Source organism: Podarcis tiliguerta (assembly GCF_965153285.1).
Source record: "Podarcis tiliguerta genome assembly, chromosome: Z".
Taxonomy (NCBI): domain Eukaryota; kingdom Metazoa; phylum Chordata; class Lepidosauria; order Squamata; family Lacertidae; genus Podarcis; species Podarcis tiliguerta.
In genome coordinates, this window is record NC_139553.1 from 39,983,996 (window position 1) to 40,003,510 (window position 19,515).

Genomic DNA, 19,515 nt, shown 5'->3' on the forward strand with positions numbered 1-19,515 from the left:
AGAAGAGACCCTCTTAAGAATATTAGGCGGGTGGGCAGGGGAAGGACTAGACCATGTGAAAAATGAACATAATATTTCAGCTGCAGTTCATTCATTTTCAGCTTTGTATTCTGGTTATAAAAAAGCGTGCTTAGTGTTAAGTTGTGGGCGAACATAGCAGACGACACAGCGATTCTTCAAACAGCTCTTCTTTATTCAGATGTCAGAACAGAACTAAGCTGAGGAGCTCAGTCAGCCTGCTTATATAGAGCTCCAGAACAATTGTAACTGTAGCCATTTTCTAAAACTATCCAATCACTGAACGTCACTTTTCAATCCTTCATTTGCATACAAAACTATCCAATCACTGAACGTCACTTTTCGATCCTTCATTTGCATAACTATCTACAGTATCCCCCTGCCCGCCCAGGGTGAGGACTTCAGTACATAACACTTAGACATTCCATTGCTGTGCCCATAACTTAGGTTTAAGGTGCCATTTAGCTCCTAGCTTTCATATTTCAGTTTCTAATACTGGTGGGGAGAAAGACATTGGTCTGCTGGAGCTCTTCGTATTTTACAAAGTGGTGGCACTGAAATGCATACTGAGTGTTCTTGAAGCGTGGAAGAAACATAGGGTTGTATTCAACGAAGTCCTACTCAGAGTAGAATCTCTGAAATTAATGACCTGAAGTTAGACCTTATCTGCGCTATCCATTTAAAGCAGTATCATACCATTTTAAACAGTTCCTACAGAGAATCCTGAGGTTCATAGTTTCTAGAGGGTGCTTGAGTGTTGCCAGGAGACCTTATTTCCCTGACAGAGCCACAATGCTCAGAGTGGTTTCACGGTCAATCCCTCTTCACAGGGAACTCTTCCCATGGAAAACCACCCATAGAAATTGCAGCTTGCAGCTTGTGGTTTTAAGGCCCCTGTTCCTCTTTACTTTCATTTTTATATGAATCTGATTTGGAGACGTCTCATGAAGCCAAAAGAGAAAACTCTCAGGAGAGCCCTGCTGAACCAGACCAAATGACCGTCTAGTCTTGCATCCTCTTTTACACAGTGGCAAGCTAGATGCCTCTGGGATGGCCAGAAGCAGGGCATGGGGGCAAGGGTCCTCTCCCGCTGTTGTTGTTGCATAGCAACAGAGGTCCGCTGCCTCTGCTGCTGGAGGCCATAGCTAGCTATCATGATTAAGAACTTTAAGGAGACTTGGCTAAAGCTTTCCGGTGCACCCCAAAGCTTTGGAAGCAGCAGTTTATTGAAAACACTTGCCAACATAACATAACTTTGCACTGAAACGTAACAACTTTGTCCTTGCTCTGCGCAGGCCCTTTCCTGAAGAGCACTGGAGGGGTTCAACTCCCCACTCAGCTATGAAGTCCCCTGGGTACTGCCCACTGTCTTTCAGCTTAGCCTACCTTACAGGATAAAGTTGAGGATAAAGGGGAAAGCGGGAGAAGGGTATATGCAGTGCTTATTTCCTGGGGGGATGCAGGGGTATACATACCCCTAAACATTTTGTGAATCTAAGTTAGGCCTCATTGAGGGGCAGTATTTCAATATGAGTGGGAAAATGAGGGTATCCCTAAACATTTTTTTTAGGGGGAAAAAGCACTGGCTGTATGTCACCTTGAGCTCCTTGGAGAAAAGGTGGGATATACAGTGGTACCTCAGGTTACAGACACTTCAGGTTACAGACTCCACTAACCCAGAAATAGTACCTCGGGTTAAGAACTTTGCTTCAGGATGAGAACAGAAATCGTGCGGCGGCAGCAGCGGGAGGCCCCATTAGCTAAGGTGGTGCTTCAGGTTAAGAACAGTTTCAGGTTAAGAACAGACCTCCGAAATGAATTAAGTTCTTAACCTGAGGTACCACTGTAATAGCAACAAGTACAACCTCATCTGTCCTAGTGGCAGCTATTTTGGCAGTGCAACGATAGTTGCCGGCAATATTGTCATAAATGCATGAGAGATGGGTGCTGTGTTGACATTCCTCCCTCCACCCCCGATTCCCCCCCATCCCCTTTGTGTTTTCTCATAACTGTCCTTTCTATGTGCCATCCTGGAGAACGTTATACCAGCACCATGCTTCCCTGACTTATCCCTTTCCCTTGTTTTACCCTGCAGTCCTCAATCCCTGCCCAGCGCTATAACTCTTTGAGTTTAGGTGGCACAGACAGTGAAGATGACCAGGTAAATAGCCATTTTCCCAGCTGCTGCTGAAGTGGCAGCCTTCTGTACTTTTTCTGCGGTGGCAGAATTCAATCCCACACAGAACCAGACAGACCCCCATTCCTCCATAGCTCCACATGGGTCCGAAAGACCTGTCTTTTTTTCTTTTACTTCTGCCTTCAGGGTGTGTGTGTGGCTAATTGTAAACTGAGCTGTAGAAATAAATGGTCCTTTGGTTTAATTTTATGTATTAGGCTTGTGCTGGGTGATTGCCATGTCTGTGCTGGCTTTGCTTTTTCTTCTTCTTTTAGTAGCATTATGAAATAGGTCTTTTAAATGGAACTCTGGGAACTGTAGCTCTTTGAGGGGAATAGGGATCTGCTATAATTCTCAGCACCCTGAACAAACTTACAGTTCCTAGGATTCGGGAGGGCGGGGGGCGGGGCGGGGCGGAGCCACGGCTGTTTAAAATTGTGTGGTGTTGATTTAAATGTAGAGTATAGCACAGATGGTACCTACCTTGTGCACACCAGGCCAGTGTCCGACCTAAGTTCAGCCTATGAGTTTTGTGGGGATTGGAATCCTTAACTTTCAAAGTGTGTAGTCCAGCAATCTCTATCAACAATATTACGCTCACTTGATTGGACAACAGCCCCTACTTCAGTGCAGTAATTTTCCCAGGTCTAAAGGTGGAATCTTACTTACTTATAATGTTTGTTACGTGCTTACATCTGAGTATTTTAGCTTCTGAACCCAAATTGTTGTTGTTGTTGTTTTTAGCGCAATAATCACATGTATAGGGGAGGCCTGAAACCTATTAAACTTGTCTGTCTGCATTTTTCAGGTCACCTCAGAATCTGCCTCCAGACCCCTTAGCCCACAACCCTCTGCAGTTGTTGGGAGTCCTACCACGCCATACTGCCACTTGCTTCCTGTTGATTTCAGCCGTCCACCCACTCCGCTGGGCTGCCTCGACACATCAGCAGCCAAGCACAAGATTGCAATAAACCCGCGAAAGCAGAAAGCCTTCACTCACAAAACCCAAGCTATTTCAGTAAGTGCCTTCTGGAGGTTGGAAGAAATTCTCTCTTATGAGCCTTCCTGTTTGTTACGATATTCACACAGGACTCTGCTCCAAGAATGTTCTTGCCCAGATCTCGTCAATGCTTGCAGCATCAGAATTCTGAGCTGACAGCAAGGACTGTACTACTTTGGGTTACTGTTGGGGAGCATTGTATTTTGAATCGTTGCCTTTTGTATTAATTGCAAGAAGAAAACTAGCCTCACAAGGAATGGGATGGGCTAGTTTTCTTCTTGTAGCTTGGTAGATTTTTTTTTTTTTTAAAAAAGAAAGATATGAGGGATGATCCAATTCCTTCCTGGTTCTTTTGGAAGAGATTCTTCCTTATGGTTTTTTGTAGTCTGTAATTTTTGTAGTCTGCCAGGCTTTGGGAAGGGTAGGTGTTAGATTCATGCCACTTTATCCATTCTACTTTGTCACATTTTATTGGTCTATTGTCGTAAGCTACCTTGAGGTCAAGGGGTGTGTTAAAACAAATGAGTTTCCTTTACCTATGGTGCCATCAACACTGTTCTCTTTGGATCTTGTACAGAAGCTCTTGAAGAATAAAAGTTTGATGCAAAACAAAGGAATCATTTCCCCCTTTCACTTTCCATTCTAAGTTCCCGACAGCGCCTTTCAATATTACATTGTGAAATTGGTTGGCTGCCTTAAAAAGGCAGGCAGCTGATCAACCCCCAACCCCCTTTTTGTTGGTTGAAAGCCCTTTTTGTTTATGTTCAATTTAAAAAATGGAATCTGTGCCCTCTGCAAATTGTCTGAACTGTCTTTCTCTTTCACAATAGGTAAAAGAGGTGGCAAAACAGCAAGGCCTTCTCAAACCCAGAGAAGCAAAACCAGACCGTGAAAAATTACTTGAAGAAGATGGTAGAAAAAAGGAGGGCTTGGCAGGTAATGGCCTGTATATGTGTGTGTGTGTGTGTGTGTGTGTGTTTGCGTGTGTGTTTGTGTGCGTGTGCATGTGTGTGCGTGCGTGCATGCAAGAGTGTGATCATGCATGTGCCAGCACATGTGGGAGAGTGTGGGGAAGAGTGTTGAGGTTTGTATTGGTTCTGCAGATCAGAGACCTATGGAAGAACACATTGTTTGCAATGCAAAAGGTCCCAGGTTCAGTTACCAGCATCTCCAGATAGGGATGGGAAAGACTTCTGTGTGAAACCCTGCAGAGCCAAAAGCAGCTGGTACCTCCCACCATTCCTCTGCATCCAGCCCGCCCATGACATGGACCAATGATCTGACTCTGCTTCTTGTGTTCTTTAACCATCTTCTTCTCTCCTCCTTTCTTACTTAGGCCTATCAATCCAGAATACCAGTAACTTAAATGGGAGTCAAACTAATGATGCATTATCCATGACAAGGGCCTCTGATGCTTTGCATTATTCTTGGAATGCTGGCCCTGGTGCTGAGGAGAATTGCAGATTAGAATCTGAGAACCAGAACCGTATGGAAACAGATCTCCAGGCTTCTGTAACAGTGTCCTGTCCAAATGCACTGTCCTCTCTAACAAAACACAAAGAAGAAGAGATGGAGGAGGAAGGGGTGAAAACAACTGGGCAACCAACTGATAACGTCACGTCGAACTCACAGAGTTCCGTGAAAGAGATCATTGAGAAATTTGAACCTTTGCAGACTGAAACTGAAGATATTAGATGCTTAGATGCTGCCTTGCCTGGGAATAGCATGGATAAGGACCCTGATGCAGCAGAAGAGTGTCACAACATACCTTGCCTACAACCTGTAGATCAAAAAGCAAAAGACTCCATTGATGGCAGTGATGCAATACATATTTATAAAGCAGAAGATAGGCTTGGTGACAGGGACAGCTCGGTCACGCTTCAGGAAGACCCTGTACTGCACGGTCCACAGTTTTCTGCATCCACTATGGAGGCTCCCACAGAAGCAGAGAAGGCCGTAGACTCAGCCCTTGAAAAACACCAGATACCCAAAGAAGTTACAGGAGGACGGTCTGCAGATATGGAAATTCAACTGTGCAAAGGCCACACAAAGCCAACAGCTTTTCCACAGGGAGGACCAGCCATCTCAGATTCCCAAGTAGATGAGCTTCCACTTCACAGTGCCGTGGGTGAGAAACCTATCCACCCAAATGAACCTTATTGTTCTGATTTGAACAGCAGCCAAGGCGGGCAAGAGGATGCCAGCTTTAGAAACCTGAGCAACCCTTCTCTGGTAGGTCTGTCCTCTGCAGGATCCCCCAAGGTTGCTCCTAAAAGTAGCTGTTCTGATGACGAGGCTGGAGACTTACCAGGAAGTGTGAAAATGGAAGAAAGCAAAGGTCCAGATGAGATTGCCAAGGCCAACCCAAAGTCCTCTTCTGCTAAGCCTGCCAGGTTCACCATTGCATCAGCCTGGCAGAGGTCTCTTTCGGGGGGTTCGAGTTCCATGGATAGTTCCTGCCCTGGAAGCACCCCTTCTTCACCCATAAGACCAGAGTTGTTTGAAGGAATGCCCCAGTTGGATGCAGCCACAGAGGGATATATAGTAAGGAGCCCAGAGTGTCTTGACAAGGGTAATGGGACTGTTGGCGCCAACTTAAATTCTGCAAACGAATGGCCAAAAGAAAATATGCTTGACCGTGAGAGCCCATTTGGGGTTAAGCTGAGGAGAACACCCTCTGTATTGAAATACCGAACCCAACAGAAGCATCACGAGCCTGCAAAGCAACTGACATCTGTGGTTCCAGGAACCTCTTCTACTTTAGTCAAAGAAGATCAGATGCCATCAAGTTCTGGGAAGCCTCCCCCAAATCTGACAGGTGGCACTCAAGCTTCGGTTCCAAAACCCACCTTCCAAAAGGAGAACCACCCCGTCAAAGCCATCAAACCTGACGAAGATGAAGCCAAGCAGCAGATAGGCAAGCTCTCAGGTATTTGTGTTATTATACAGGCAAGCTGCTTTAGAGGCATCTGCTTGTTGGCTGCTTGGTAATGCATGAATGCTCAGGAGAGTGCTACATGTTATGGCAGATGTGGGAAACAGCTGTGTTTCATGCTGCAAACATCTGCATGTCGCCCAACAGATGATGCTGGAATCCAGCTTCCATTGGCCTGAGCCAGCATAGCTAGTGCTCATGTACGATGGGAGTTGTGGTTCAACAAGTTGTCTGTATTTGGTGTACATAATTACCTTTATTTCTTAATGTGTAGGTTGCATTTATGCCAAAATTCCACCCCTGTATATACATTCAGAAAACCACGTTTTTATACAGGTTCTGTGGGCATGGCTGCACTATGAACACAGTGGACTTTTAAATTGTTATTTTTGTGCATATATACTATTTTAAGTTCACGGAACGTTGGGACATAATAAACCAATAAAAACATTTGAGTTTACTTTCATTCATTCCAAAAATCCATCAATCAGATACATAAGCACTACGTCAGTTAGAAATAGATCATCTGAACCATAGCTTGAACAGTTTTTGCAGTTTTTAGGATGCATTTTGGCATTTGAGACTTTGAATAACTGTAATGCAGGGTTTGCTGTTCAGCTGTGCATTGATATGATTTGAATTCCTCTTCTTGGAATTATGCACTTTGCAGAGTCTAGATCAATAAAAGGGTGTTGAAGAACTTTTACAAACTTTGTGTGTGTGTCTGTGTGGACTTGAACAGACTTACTAAGGATTAATAATATACAGTGGTGTCCCGCAAGATGAATGCCTCGCAAGACGGAAAACCCGCTAGACGAAAGGGTTTTCCGTTTTGGAGGTGCTTCGCAGGACGAATTTGCTATGGGCTTGCTTCGCAAGACGAAAATGCCTTGCGATTCCTGGGTTTTTTCCCCCTCCCCCCCTTTTCCCAAGCCCCTAAGCCGCTTAACAGCTGTTCGCTAAGCCGCTTAACATCTGATCTAAGCCGCTTATCAGCTGATCTAAGCCGCTAATAGCCTTTTAGCAGCTAACCCGCTAATCCCTTAAGCCATTAATAGCCGCTAATAGCCTTTTAGCAGCTAATCTGCTAATCCCTTAAGCCTTTAATAGCCGCTAATAGCCGCTAAACCGCTAATAGCGCTAATAGCTAATCCGCTAATGGGCTTGCTTTGCAAGACGAAAAAAACCGCAAGACGAAGAGACTCGCGGAACGGATTCTTTTCGTCTTGCGAGGCACCACTGTACCTCTATTTCCATGGGCAGTAGCTTTGTCATATCAGCCACCCTCTGGTCTGGTCTGGAATGCTAAGTCAGTGCTGAATAAGACCTCCCTCACCACAGAATCTGATTGTGGATGAGGAGGCTGAACTAGTCTGTATCACTGAGACCTGGGTGAGCAGGGTGCAGTTGGTCTCAACCAGCTTGTACCCACCTGGGTACTCAGGGCAGCATCAGGGCATGAAACAGTTGAGTTGGGGTAATCCAGAGTTTTGGAGTTTTCTTTTACATCTGCTGGTGTGGCAGTAGATGTGCTGGACTGTTGTCTTTCCTCTATAATGGATTGGATGATAGTCAACAAACTGAAGCTCAATCCAGATAAGATGGAGGCACTGTTAGTGGGCGGTTCCCCAGACCTGCTCTTAATGGGGGTTCACTCCTACCCATAAAGGTTCAGGTACATAGCTTTAGGGTTCTTCTGGATCCATTGCTGTCACTTGAGGCTCAGGTAGCCTCAGTGGCCTGGAGTGCCTTCTGTCAGCATTAGTTGGTGGCCCAACTGCACCCCTTTCTGGATAGGGATAGCCTATACTGTTGTCTATGCTCTATTGGTTAGATTACTGCAATGTGTTAGAGGTGAAGCTGCCTCTGAAGACAGCTCAGAAACTTCAGCTGGTGGCCAGGTTGTTCCAGGACCACAATACCTCAAGGACTGCCTCTCTCCCTATGAACCGACCCGGACCCTGTGATTATCATCTGGGGCCCTGCTCTGTGTAGTTCCTTCACAAGAGGTCTGGAATGCGGCAACTTGTGGCTCCCCATTTATGGAATACTATCTCCAGAGAGGCTTACCTGGGGCCACCTTTACATATCTTTAGGTGTCAAGCAAAAACTTTCCTCTTCACCCAGGCCTTTCGCTGATTAAACAATCTACAGCCTTTTAAAGTGTTGGTGGGCGGCAGCGGGGGTATTGCTTTCTTATTATGTCATGTATTTTGTGTTTTTATGTTACGTATTTTGTGTTTTTATACTGTGACCTTTGGATGAAGGGAAATATATACAATTGATGAATAATAATAATCTTACATATTTGCGATTGTGCCTGTCCGTGTGTGGATTAAGTGTATGTGATCATGTGGTTGCAGTCCCCAAACAGATTTTTTTACCAAGGCTGCATGGCGCTCTGCATGCGTCAGGTGCACCGGGAGGGAGGCCAGTGTGAAAGTTTGATCAGCTTCTCTTCAATCCCTAGGGCAAACCCCGGCCTCACATCTGGAAAGCACATCCTCTGAACCAGCATGGATTCTGATGGCAAAACTAAAGCAGAAAGGCTTCCAGGGTCACCCTCTTGCGAAAGAACAGAAATGCGAGGATAAAACCTCTGCCAAAACTGAACAAGGAGGGGAGAAGCACAGCAGCGTTTCTCAGCAGGAAAAGGTAGGTGCATATTGACCCTTGTTCATATCATTTAGCTGGATAGTTTTGTAGGAAGCTCTCCGTTGGTATACTCGGAGATTGAGTGATTGTTTTATTTCTGATTTTAATTTTCAGTAATTGTGCACCTTGTCACATGAGTACGTGTGTGTGTGTGTGTGTGTGTGTGTGTGTGTGAGTGTGTGTATAGTTATGTAGAAAGCTGCTTCATCAGGTCAGACTGTTTGGCTCTTTGGGTTTCAAGCAGGATTCTTCCAATCCAGGGCCAGCACCAAGGGCAGGTGTTACTGGGCTCTTTTCAAGGCCCTGGCCCCTGACCACTGCCACACTCTGCATACAGACTTATCTTCCTGCTCCTCTTTGCTGTCACTGCCTGTGTTCACCTTCTGTCTCTGAACATGCAGGCAGTGATGAGCGAAGGGACACGGCTGCAGGCCTTAGTAGGTGGTTGTCTGGAGCAAGGAATGGGCAGCAGTGCCTCGGAGAGCAAGAGAGGTGTCCAAAGAAACACCTTTGCAGAACCTAGAACCAGCATTGTTCCCATCATCTGCTACTTAAGTACCCCTTCAGCTTTGGCTACCAGGGATTAAACTGCCTATGCTCTGCCACTGAGCCATGGCCACTCTCACTAATACTTTTGGATATCAGGATTTATTTTTTTTAAGAGCCTAACTCTTCAAAACTTGACTTCAAAAATGTGACAATTGCAGGGAAGGAAGCACAACCTGCTTAGTTTAGACATGGTCTCTGGGTTTGTGTGTAGCGTACTTCGTTTTGGTGTCATGTGAACAATGGGTTAAAGTACACAGTGCTTGGGCTCTTGAGTTGAGGAGCACATCCCACACGTCTTGATGTTCTGAGATAATGCTTCCAGGTGCACTGGGTTACCATAGTAACACCAGCGGAGGTCGAGTGTATGACTTCCTGAGAGCTTCACCCTCTCCTCAGTATAATGGTCTCTAGGGCAGGGTTTCCTAAACATGGGTCTCCATTTGTTTTTGGACTGCAGCTCCCATTATCCCTAGCTAGCAGGACCAGTGGTCAGGGGATGATGGGAACTATAGTCCCCGAACAGCAGGAGGAGACCCACGTTTGGGAAACCTTGTTCCAGGGCATTGCGTTCATTATGTATGTCCTGATGTCTGTGTCCTGACGCATGTCCTGATGCTACCCTGGTTCCTGTCGGGGGCTGACTCTGAATCTGTGAGAGTCAGCAGAAGAGGCTGTGGGTCTGCAACCTTAGAAAACGACTGTTAGTCAGTGGATGGAACAAAAGTCTTTCTCAGCATAAGTCACTTTCTTATGTTTCTATGAATGTTGGGGGAGTACTTTATGCACAGAAACTGTTCATGGCTCAGCCAACCCATTCATCTTTCAGATGGAACAGTCCTGCCGTGGTAAATCTTTGTTTAGGAAGCCAGAAGTCAGTGCCAAGTCTGCACTCCCCTTTGATGCTTCAACCCTGGTCTGTATAAATCAAAGTTACTTTTTATGTCTTCCGTCTCCGGGGTCTGATATATTGGACAGAAGTGGGAACTGAGCCTGTAATTAAGGCTTGATGAAGTTAGGCTGGCTCTTAAAACGTTTATGTACGTGTTTTTCAAATGCTGCTCAGTTTTAGATTTTTATAGTTTCTAATTTGCATATAAGTTTAGTGATAGGATTCTGATGGTGACTTGCAACGTGGCATACAAGCTGCAATGTAGGAAGAATCCCTCTGGATCATAGCTGTCAACCTTCCCTTTTTTTGAGGGAAATTCCCTTATTCCAGCACCGTTTCTCGCTGCTTCCCGCTGCTATCCCGGATTGTTAGATATCCTGTAGACTGTCCCCGGGACAGGTGAGGCTGCTGATCCCTTATTTTCGAGGCTGCTGATCCCTTATTTTAATTTTTTTAAAATTCTTTTTATTGAGTTTCTCTTAAGAAAGAAAGAAAAGAAAAAGGTCAAAAAGAAAAAGAAAAAACAAAACAAATCAACAGATTAATAAGCAATATCCGTACATAACACAGGAATGACATTCATTACCGTTTTTGTCCTTTTCCTTAAAACATTATATTTTTAAATATTTAAACCTTTTCCCTACACCTCCCTTGACCTCCTACCCTCCCGTTTTCGGGTTTCTTAATAAGAAGTTCTTTCTTTTTTCTGCAGCTATTAATTGTTACTGGTTTGCGCGTCGTAAGACTTATATCAGACCTGCTATAGTTTTTAAGTCTATAGTTACCTTCAATGTATACCATAAATTTGTTCCAATCATTAACAAACTTTGTGGTTTTTTGGTTTCTAATTTTTTGTGTCATTTTTGCTGACTCAACATGCTCATATAATTTTGCTTGCCAATCTCTGATTGTTGGGATATTTGGGCTTTTCCATTTTTGTACAATTAATATTCTAAGGCTGCTGATCCCTTATTTTTAAATCTGAAGGTTGACAGCTATGCTCTGGATTTGTGTTGGTTTGCTTACTAGGCACTTAAACAAGGATTTGACTGTGGCTTAGAGTCCTGATTAATACACTGACATTAAACCAGAGTTCCCTATTTCAGTAGTAATTAGGATGCAATTGCAATGGGAGGAAGGGAAAAGGAGTGCCTGGGCCTGAAGCTCACTCCCAACTTTCTGTTTGTTAAACTGGAAAAACCATTGGGTGAAATCCAACACTAGTCATATGGTACTGATTGAAGTCAATGGACTTAAGTCACTTAAGCTTCATCTGCTCTGCAGTGCATGAATTGCATTCTTCTTCTTTTGCCTTATAGCAAACAAATTTTACCAGTGAGAATATATTGAAGAAGACCAGTGCTCCTCAAGTACGTACACTTGAGAGTAAAGTCCCATTGAAGATGGCTCCATCAGCTATAAAAGGTATTAAAAACTGGAAAAAAGAACAGGAGTGGTTATTTAACCTTCCCCCATTGAGCTCAACTAATGTGGAAGGGATGTTTAAACTTTGATATAGCACCGTGCTTGGATGGAAATAGCAGCTATATTTGGATATATTGCAGGATGATGCATGCATACAATTCTTCCATGGGCAGTGAAAAACTTCAGGGGCAGTCTTCACTGAGACTTGGGTTCATTTTAAAGAAGATTCTTGCATAGTGGGAGGTTAGCCTAGACAACCCTTGATCACCCAGGACATACAACTTATTTACAAATAAACAAGCAGAGCACAGGTGGAGGTACAGCGTTGACGTTGACAGTTCTTCCAGGAAAGAAGATCCACTACCTCCCCTTCAACATGTTTTCCATCTTTCCAGGAGAATTTCACATCTCTTTGTGAATTTAGAAAACTGCCTTTTACTTAATCAGGCCATGGATCTATCTAATTTGGTGCTGTCTACCCTGATAGGCGGGACGCGGGTGGCGCTGTGGGTTAAAGCCTCAGTGCCTAGGGCTTGCCGATCGAAAGGTCGGCAGTTTGAATCCCCGCGGCGGGGTGCGCTCCCGCTGTTCGGTCCCAGCGCCTGCCAACCTAGCAGTTCGAAAGCACCCCTGGGTGCAAGTAGATAAATAGGGACCGCTTACTAGCGGGAAGGTAAACGGCGTTTCCGTGTGCGGCTCTGGCTCGCCAGAGCAGCTTCATCACGCTGGCCACGTGACCCGGAAGTGTCTTCGGACAGCGCTGGCCCTTGGCCTCTTTGAGTGAGATGGGCGCACAACCCTAGAGTCTATCAAGACTGGCCCGTATGGGCAGGGGTACCTTTACCTTTTTACCCTGATAGGCAGCAGCCATCCAGGACTTTAGGCAGAGTCTCTCCCAAGGATTGCCAGGGATTGAAGCTGGGACCTTCTGCATACAAAGTAGATGAGCTATAGCTCTTCTTCCCCTTCTTACTCTGCCTTAACCACAGTTTATTGAAGCACAGCGACACAGGCACCACAGGCTCCATCCCTTAATTGAGGAAGACAATAATTCCTGCACTCTGATGACCCCCACTTTCCAGGATCAGGAAGCCATCCCCTAACCAAGGGATGGGGAACCTGCAGCCCTCCAGGTGCTGTTGGAATCCACTTCCCACCATCCTTGACCATTGGGCATGCTGGCTGGGGCCGATGGGCCACCTCTGGAGGGCCACAGCTTCTCGCTTATTGTTTTAAGCCAGTGTTTCTCAAACTTGGGTTCCCAGCAGTTGTTGGGCTACAGTTTGCATCATCCCTGACCGCTCATCCTGCTAGCTAGGGATTGCATCCTCATTATGCAAAACTTTCCCGGGTAGCATGAGACCTTTTACAGTCTGGCCCAAAGGAGGTAGCAAAACTTATTAGAGCTCACTGTGACTTGTTGACAAAGCATTTTGAAGAATAAATCACTTGCATCTGCTGAGAACTCATCTCCAGTGTTACGCAGTTTAATCTCAAGGGGGTTACATGGCACTGCTTTGTCCTGTTGGATGAGTTTCAGTAAGGCCCAAGGACACAGACATAGCACTTGGATCGGTCAGAGCGACCGCCTGTTCTCTGAACCCCTGGCCCTCTTGGCTGATAAAAACTAGCAGGGAGGAGACAGCTGGCTCGGCCAAGGAGGTGATTAATGTTTTCTTGTGAGGAAGTGGTTCGTGCTTGCTTGAAGGATGCAGCGATAAGACCACTGCTTAAGAAACCCTCCCTGGATTCAAAAAATCTGAGCAATTTCCTGTCTGTTGTCAATCTCTCCTTCTTGGGCAAGGTTCTTAAGCGGGTGGTGAAGGACCAGATCCTTGCTTTCTCAGAGGAAACTGATTTTCTAGATCCATTTCAACTGGAGTTTAGGCCCAATTTTGACACAAAAAAATGCTTGGGTTGCTCTGTATATTGATTTTTGTCAGGAGAGAGACAGGAGAATTAATTCTCCTTGACTTCTCAGCAGCTTTTGATGGCATCAACCATAGAATCCTTCTGTAGCAACTGTCCAAGCTGAGGGGTGGGCGGCATGTTTTGTGGTGGTTCTGTCCTACTTGGTTGGTTGTTTCCAAAGGGTGATGCTTGGGGTGTGCTCTTCAGCCCCATAGAGCCTACTTAATGTCCTCCTTTTCTCCCCAGCAACATCTGTTAGAACAAAGCCTCAGGAAGCCCCTCAAATGGAAAAGGAAACAAGGCCATTGCCAAGCCTACCACTGTCATCGTGCAGCCCTGCTGAGCCACCTTGGCTTTCTCTGGCCAGGAAAAAGGCCAAAGCATGGAGTGAAATGCCTCAGATTGTTCAGTAGCCATTCGGAAGAACTGTCTACACTGCCAATAGCTGCATTAATAGCATATACTAATGTTTTCACTGTGATCATTTATTGAGGATTTGGAGGGATGATGGGAAGCACTGGTGAATTGGGGGGGGGGGAATTCTACCACACATTTAATACGAGGGTAACCATTGGAATTATTAATACACTGGGTGCTTTTCACTGTAAGACAATAATTGCTCCAGGAATCTTTGGCCACATGTTACAGTATCAGTGTTAAGGTCAAAGACTCTGCTGAGAAGGACCTTGAAGGTGGTTACACATTTCCCATTAAAAAAAAGCCACCTGAGATACAGTATTCCTGCACTGGGTGGAAAATATTGTGCTAGTATTTCTGGCTTTTCTGTTTTCTGCCAAAAAGACAGAAACCCTAAGCAGGCCCTGGATTGCCAGTGGCTGATGGTGAGGCTACAAAGATGGTGGCTGTGTTCTGTTCTTCAAATAGTGAACTTAGTTTTCTAACAGCAAGTGCAACACCAGTGCCTGCTTTGATAGTAACCAAAGACATCTCTCACACACAGACTTCCTATTGTATGGGAGATATGGTTGTGCAAGGAGACGGATTGTACCAAATTTCCAGATGTTTAGAGCCAGTCCAAAGTACTTGTCGCTCAATGGAAGAGGTACCCAATGTGGTGCTCTCAAGATGCTAGACTACAGCTCAATCCACCCTGGCAAGTGGCACCATTGGTAAAGCATGTTGGAAGTTGTAGTCCTAGCATCATCTGGAGGTCATCATATTGACTGCCCTTGTGTGGAGACCCAATGGCAATTCATGGTAACCCTTTCAACTCCATTTCCCCCAAAACATCTACTGCTGCCCAGCCTAGTTTTTACCTTTACAGGCAGCAGAATAGCAGCCATGACTTCAAGGTGTGTTTATTTGTGGGAAAGGGCACAACTGGATAGTGCTGCTCTTGGCAATGGATGATTGCCAGTAAAATAGCACTTGATTCAACCATTCAGGAATGTCCGCATGCCTGTCCAGAACTGTCTGCAAATACAACAAATCTAGTTTAATGCTTTTTTCAGGCTTTGGCATAGATGTCTGAACCAGTTATGCATTGTAAAGAGCATACGTAACACCAAGCAGAGTTGAGTTTTCAGGCTGAGCATACTCGGAATCTGCATCTGCTGCAGCCCCTCAGATTTTCCAAAGCATCTTGTCGCTGGCGATGGATGAAGTGGATAGGTTGTTTCTGTTCCCTTCCAAGGAAAACAGGAAGCCTTATAGTTGCTCAGGTCTTCCCCTGTTCCTTATGATCCTTTTGAGCCCCAGTCCAAGAAACTGGCTGTGAAATTCTAACTTGGGATCAACCTCCGATACCAGGTTTTGCTAACCTGGTGCCCTTCAGAAATTTTGAACTACAACTCCCATCAGCTCCAGTTAGCACATGCTGGCTAAGGCTGATGGGGCTTGTAGTTCAAAACACCTGGAAGGCACCAGGTTGGCAAAGGCTGCTCTACACATAATGATGTCTTCCTTTTGCACTAGGTATTTAAAGCAGCATCATACCACTTTAAACAGCGGTGGCTTCCCCCAAAGAATCCTGGTAACTTTGCCATGGGTACTGAGAGTTGACCCCTGTTCCCATCACAGTGCCACAGTTCCCAATCAATCCTTCTTCCCAAGGAATGCTAGGAATTGTAGTTCTCTGCGGGTTTCCTAACAACTCTCAGTGCCCTGAACAAACCACATCTTTCAGGAATCTTTGGGGGGAAGCCGTGACGGTTTAAAGTGGTATGATACTACTTTAATAGTATAGTGCTGGTGGGCTATTGTCTTGGAATGCTGTCCTGCCATTCCTGATCCTCTTCTTCTATGTAAAGGATACACAAATCAATACATTCCTGGTTTCTGTTCAGTTCTTTATTCTTTATTGTTTATTCTTTAAAAAAGAAAGAAAGAAATGTCTCTTTTGAAATGTATGGAATGTATATATGTTTTTGTAATCCTTGCCTTTCTGGAGCACATTTTCTTTTTCCTTTTTTGTATTTTGTTCCCACACTTTGTTTACTATTAAATTCTTTTGTCACAATTGACTTTTTGGTTTGTTGTGGTGGCAGGGAGAAACACATTTTAAAAGAAGACAACACCTTTAAATATCCAAGATATTTAATATCCAACATGTTTAAATATCCACTTTCAACTGCCTCTCTCATCCATTTGCTAAACCAAAGGCACACATGCTGTTTATAGCATTAAATAGATGGCGATGTGGGATGCGGGTGGCACTGTGGGACGCGGGTGGCGCTGTGGTCTAAATCACAGAGCCCTAGGGCTTGTCGATCAGAAGGTCAGCGGTTCAAATCCCTGTGAGGGTGAGCTCCCGTTGCTTGGTCCCTGCTCCTGCCAACCTAGCAGTTCGAAAGCACGTCAAGTGCAAGTAGATAAATAGGTACCGCTCCGGCGGGAAGGTAAACGGCGTTTCCATGCGCTGTTCTGGTTTGCCAGAAGCGGCTTAGTTATGCTGGCCACATGACCCGGAAGCTGTACGCCGGCTCCCTCGGTCAATAAAGCGAGATGAGCACCGCAACCCCAGAGTCGTCCGCGACTGAACCTAACGGTCAGGGGTCCCTTTACTTTTACCTCTAGATCTACAGTGGTACCTCGGGTTACATACGCTTGAGGTTACAGACTCTGCTAACCCAGAAATAGTGCTTCAGGTTAAGAACTTTGCTTCAGGTTGAGAACAGAAATCATGCTCTGGCGGCACGGCGGCAGTGGGAGGCCCTATTAGCTAAAGTGGTGTTTCAGGTTAAGAACAGTTTCAGGTAAAGTACAGACCTCCGGAACGAATTAATTACTTAACCCGAGGTACCACTGTATATTTATGCTTTGAAAGTTTTCACATGGGTTCCTCCACTTTGCCTGCCAGTAGAGGGCAATAGGACACCATTTCGGAAAAGTTTTTTATTATTTCGTTTTATAATGGCAATAGACACTTTTTTAATACAATTAATTTTTCATTGTGGATTTCTGTTGCAGGAAGATTAAAAAAAAATTCCCTAAATCAGCTTGTTCTATTTCATGTGTGGCCCTGGTTTGGTTTATGTAGTTGTACAGTGGTACTTCGGGTTAAGAACTTAATTTGTTCCGGAGGTCCATTCTTAACCTGAAACTGTTCTTAACCTGAAGCACCACTTTAGCTAATGGGGCCTCCTGCTGCTGCCGCGCCGCTGGAGCACAATTTGTGTTCTCATCCTGAAGCAAAGTTCTTAACCTAAGGTACTATTTCTGGGTTAGCGGAGTCTGTAACCTGAAGCATCTGTAACCTGAGGTACCACTGTAGTTAAGGCTGCAATCCCACGCATCTGTTAAGTCCCATTGGATTAACTAGAAATTACTTTAGGCTGCAATCCTTTGCACGTTTTCCTGGGAGGAAGTTCTTCTAAGAAGTGTGTGGAGTATTAGGGGAAGAGGAGTACCTCTGGTGGGGGAAAAGTTGTGCTCCTTCTGAGGTAGTTTGTCCATCTTTGGCCCCCACCCTGTGCTCAGAGCTCACCTGTGGCCCCTAGAAACTGTCAGCATGACAACATTGCAACACTGACAGCGGCCACACCACAGGAAAAGGCTTTGACTGGCTGATTAAAGCAAGTGAGGGTCCAAAACCCTCGGTGAGTAAGGCACTTCCCCTGCATATGAAGAGAGGCTCTGGTGAATTGAGCAGAGACAAGGCCAATGGTGAGTCTAATGGCCAAGAAGAAGGTTTCTGCATGTGCTGAGGAGGGAAGTGAGGGGCAGATGGGACATGTCAACCTGGGAATGGACCCTTTTCAGATTATCTGAGAAAATATAGTCAAATGAAATCACAGGCAGGACTTGAGGAATGATAAAGGAGTGTAATATAGGGTATATGTTTTGGAGACATACTACTTTTATGGCAGGAGATGTATGATTTGAATTGAAACATCATGGAATAAAGGGTGGGAAGCCAAAATTATAAGGGCATATTGTATTGAAATTGAACTGAATTTGTTAAATCTTTTAAAAACTCATAAAATTTTATTAAAGCAAAAAGGATATTGTAAAAAAAAAAAAAAATTACTTTTGAGTAGACATGCTTAGGATTATGATTGTTAGTCCCAGCGGAAGTAGTGGGACTTGTTTCCAAGTAAACATGCATCGGTTTGTGCTGTAGGGCTACTATCTGCACACCTATCACAGAACTCTCTAGTATTTATGGCCAAATATGCAATAGCTCCAGACAGTAAGCCTTATGAACATCTGCACAGGACTGTGGATTGCATGTCCAACTGAAAGCAATGGAAGAAACTAAGTTGACTAGCTGGCATCAGTGGTGGAGCTTCATGCTCTGGCAACCGGGGGGGGGGTGGGTTGGAGAGCAGGCGGGGGGGGGCTGGCATGCACCCTGGGGGCGGGATGCACTGCCTGCAGGGGCGTGTCCTGTGTCCTGGGGCGGGGCGGCCCACCCAAGTTGTGAGGCTGCTGCTCCAATCAGCCCTGACCAGTGGCGTAGCGTGGGTTGTCAGCACCCGGGGCAAGGCAAGTAATTTGCGCCCCCTAACCCGGGGCAAGGCAAGTAATTTGCGCCCCCCCCGCTGCACTGTCCCTCCCCCAGATAGTCCCGCGCTCTCCGCACCGCACCACACGCCTGGCACCCTCCCCTCCACAGTGGGCGGCGACCCGGCGGCTCGGATCGGATTCGCACAGCCAGCACTGCAGTGAGAGAGTGTGAGTGAGCCAGGTAGGGGCAGAGAGCTGCGAGTGCGAGTGCGCACCCCCCAGATGTTGCACCCGGTGCGGCCGCCCCCCCTGCACCCCGCACGCTACGCCACTGGCCCTGACCATTGACCATGCTGACTGAAGCTGATAGGAGCTGCTACCCAATGACAAGGGGCTTGGACCATATGACACTTGTGGCCTGCTGTACAATTCTATGAGTCTATGAACAAAAAAAAATCCAGAGAGCAACAGGTTCCCCATCCCTACATCTGAGACTTGTTAACCCCTCCCACATCAGCATCATCTTTTAAAATTTTAAATAGTTCAGCTGGATTATCATCACTTCCACTGGCCTTGTTATTTGCAGTGCTTTCTAAGGCCCACTTGACTTCACTCTCCAGGATGTCTGGCTCAAGGCCAGCAACCACACTACCTGGGGTGTACGAGACATCCGTATCTTCCTGGTATAATTCCTCTGTGTATTCTTGCCCTGTCTTCTTGACATCTTCTGCTTCTGTTAGGTCCCGACCACTTTTGTCCTTTGTTATGGTAATCTTTGTACAAAATGTTCCTGTCAGTTAGGAGATGATGTTCTAAGCTTGGGCCTTGTAGCTCGAAGAGAATGCCTGCCTGAGGAGCTTCAAGGCTGCTGACTAAATCCCTCATGGAAATAAAACAAGGCACAGCTCAGATCTATGGGGCCTTGACATTTCTGCATGGAACTCAGTGTACACTGGAACCTTGGGTTGCAAACATGATCCGTGTGGGAGGCACGTTCTCAACCTGCACTGTTTGCAACCTGCAGCACCGTGTTTGTGCGCGCGCAGGTT

The 19,515-nt window shown here is 45.7% G+C and overlaps 1 protein-coding gene across 4 annotated transcripts in view; it reads left to right on the forward strand.

Annotated features, from left to right (window-relative positions):
- The window catches only part of LOC310668958 (uncharacterized protein), a 57,557-nt gene extending 41,520 nt beyond the window's left edge, over positions 1-16,037 (forward strand). For 2 of the 4 annotated variants that reach the window (XR_014506936.1, XR_014506937.1), the window contains 8 exons: positions 3,003-3,212; positions 4,025-4,130; positions 4,531-6,123; positions 8,600-8,784; positions 10,160-10,246; positions 11,542-11,647; positions 13,805-15,328; positions 15,446-16,037. Coding sequence is in view for 2 of the 4 variants with exons in the window: in XM_083422290.1 (XP_083278416.1) it covers positions 3,003-3,212; positions 4,025-4,130; positions 4,531-6,123; positions 8,600-8,784; positions 10,160-10,246; positions 11,542-11,647; positions 13,805-13,971 (2,454 nt within the window). In the remaining 2 variants the exon portion in view is untranslated. Of the gene's footprint in view, positions 1-3,002; positions 3,213-4,024; positions 4,131-4,530; positions 6,124-8,599; positions 8,785-10,159; positions 10,247-11,541; positions 11,648-13,804 lie in introns of all 4 variants that reach the window. The other 2 variants (XM_083422290.1, XM_083422289.1) reach the window with 1 other exon arrangement.
- The last annotated feature ends 3,478 nt before the right edge of the window (positions 16,038-19,515 follow it).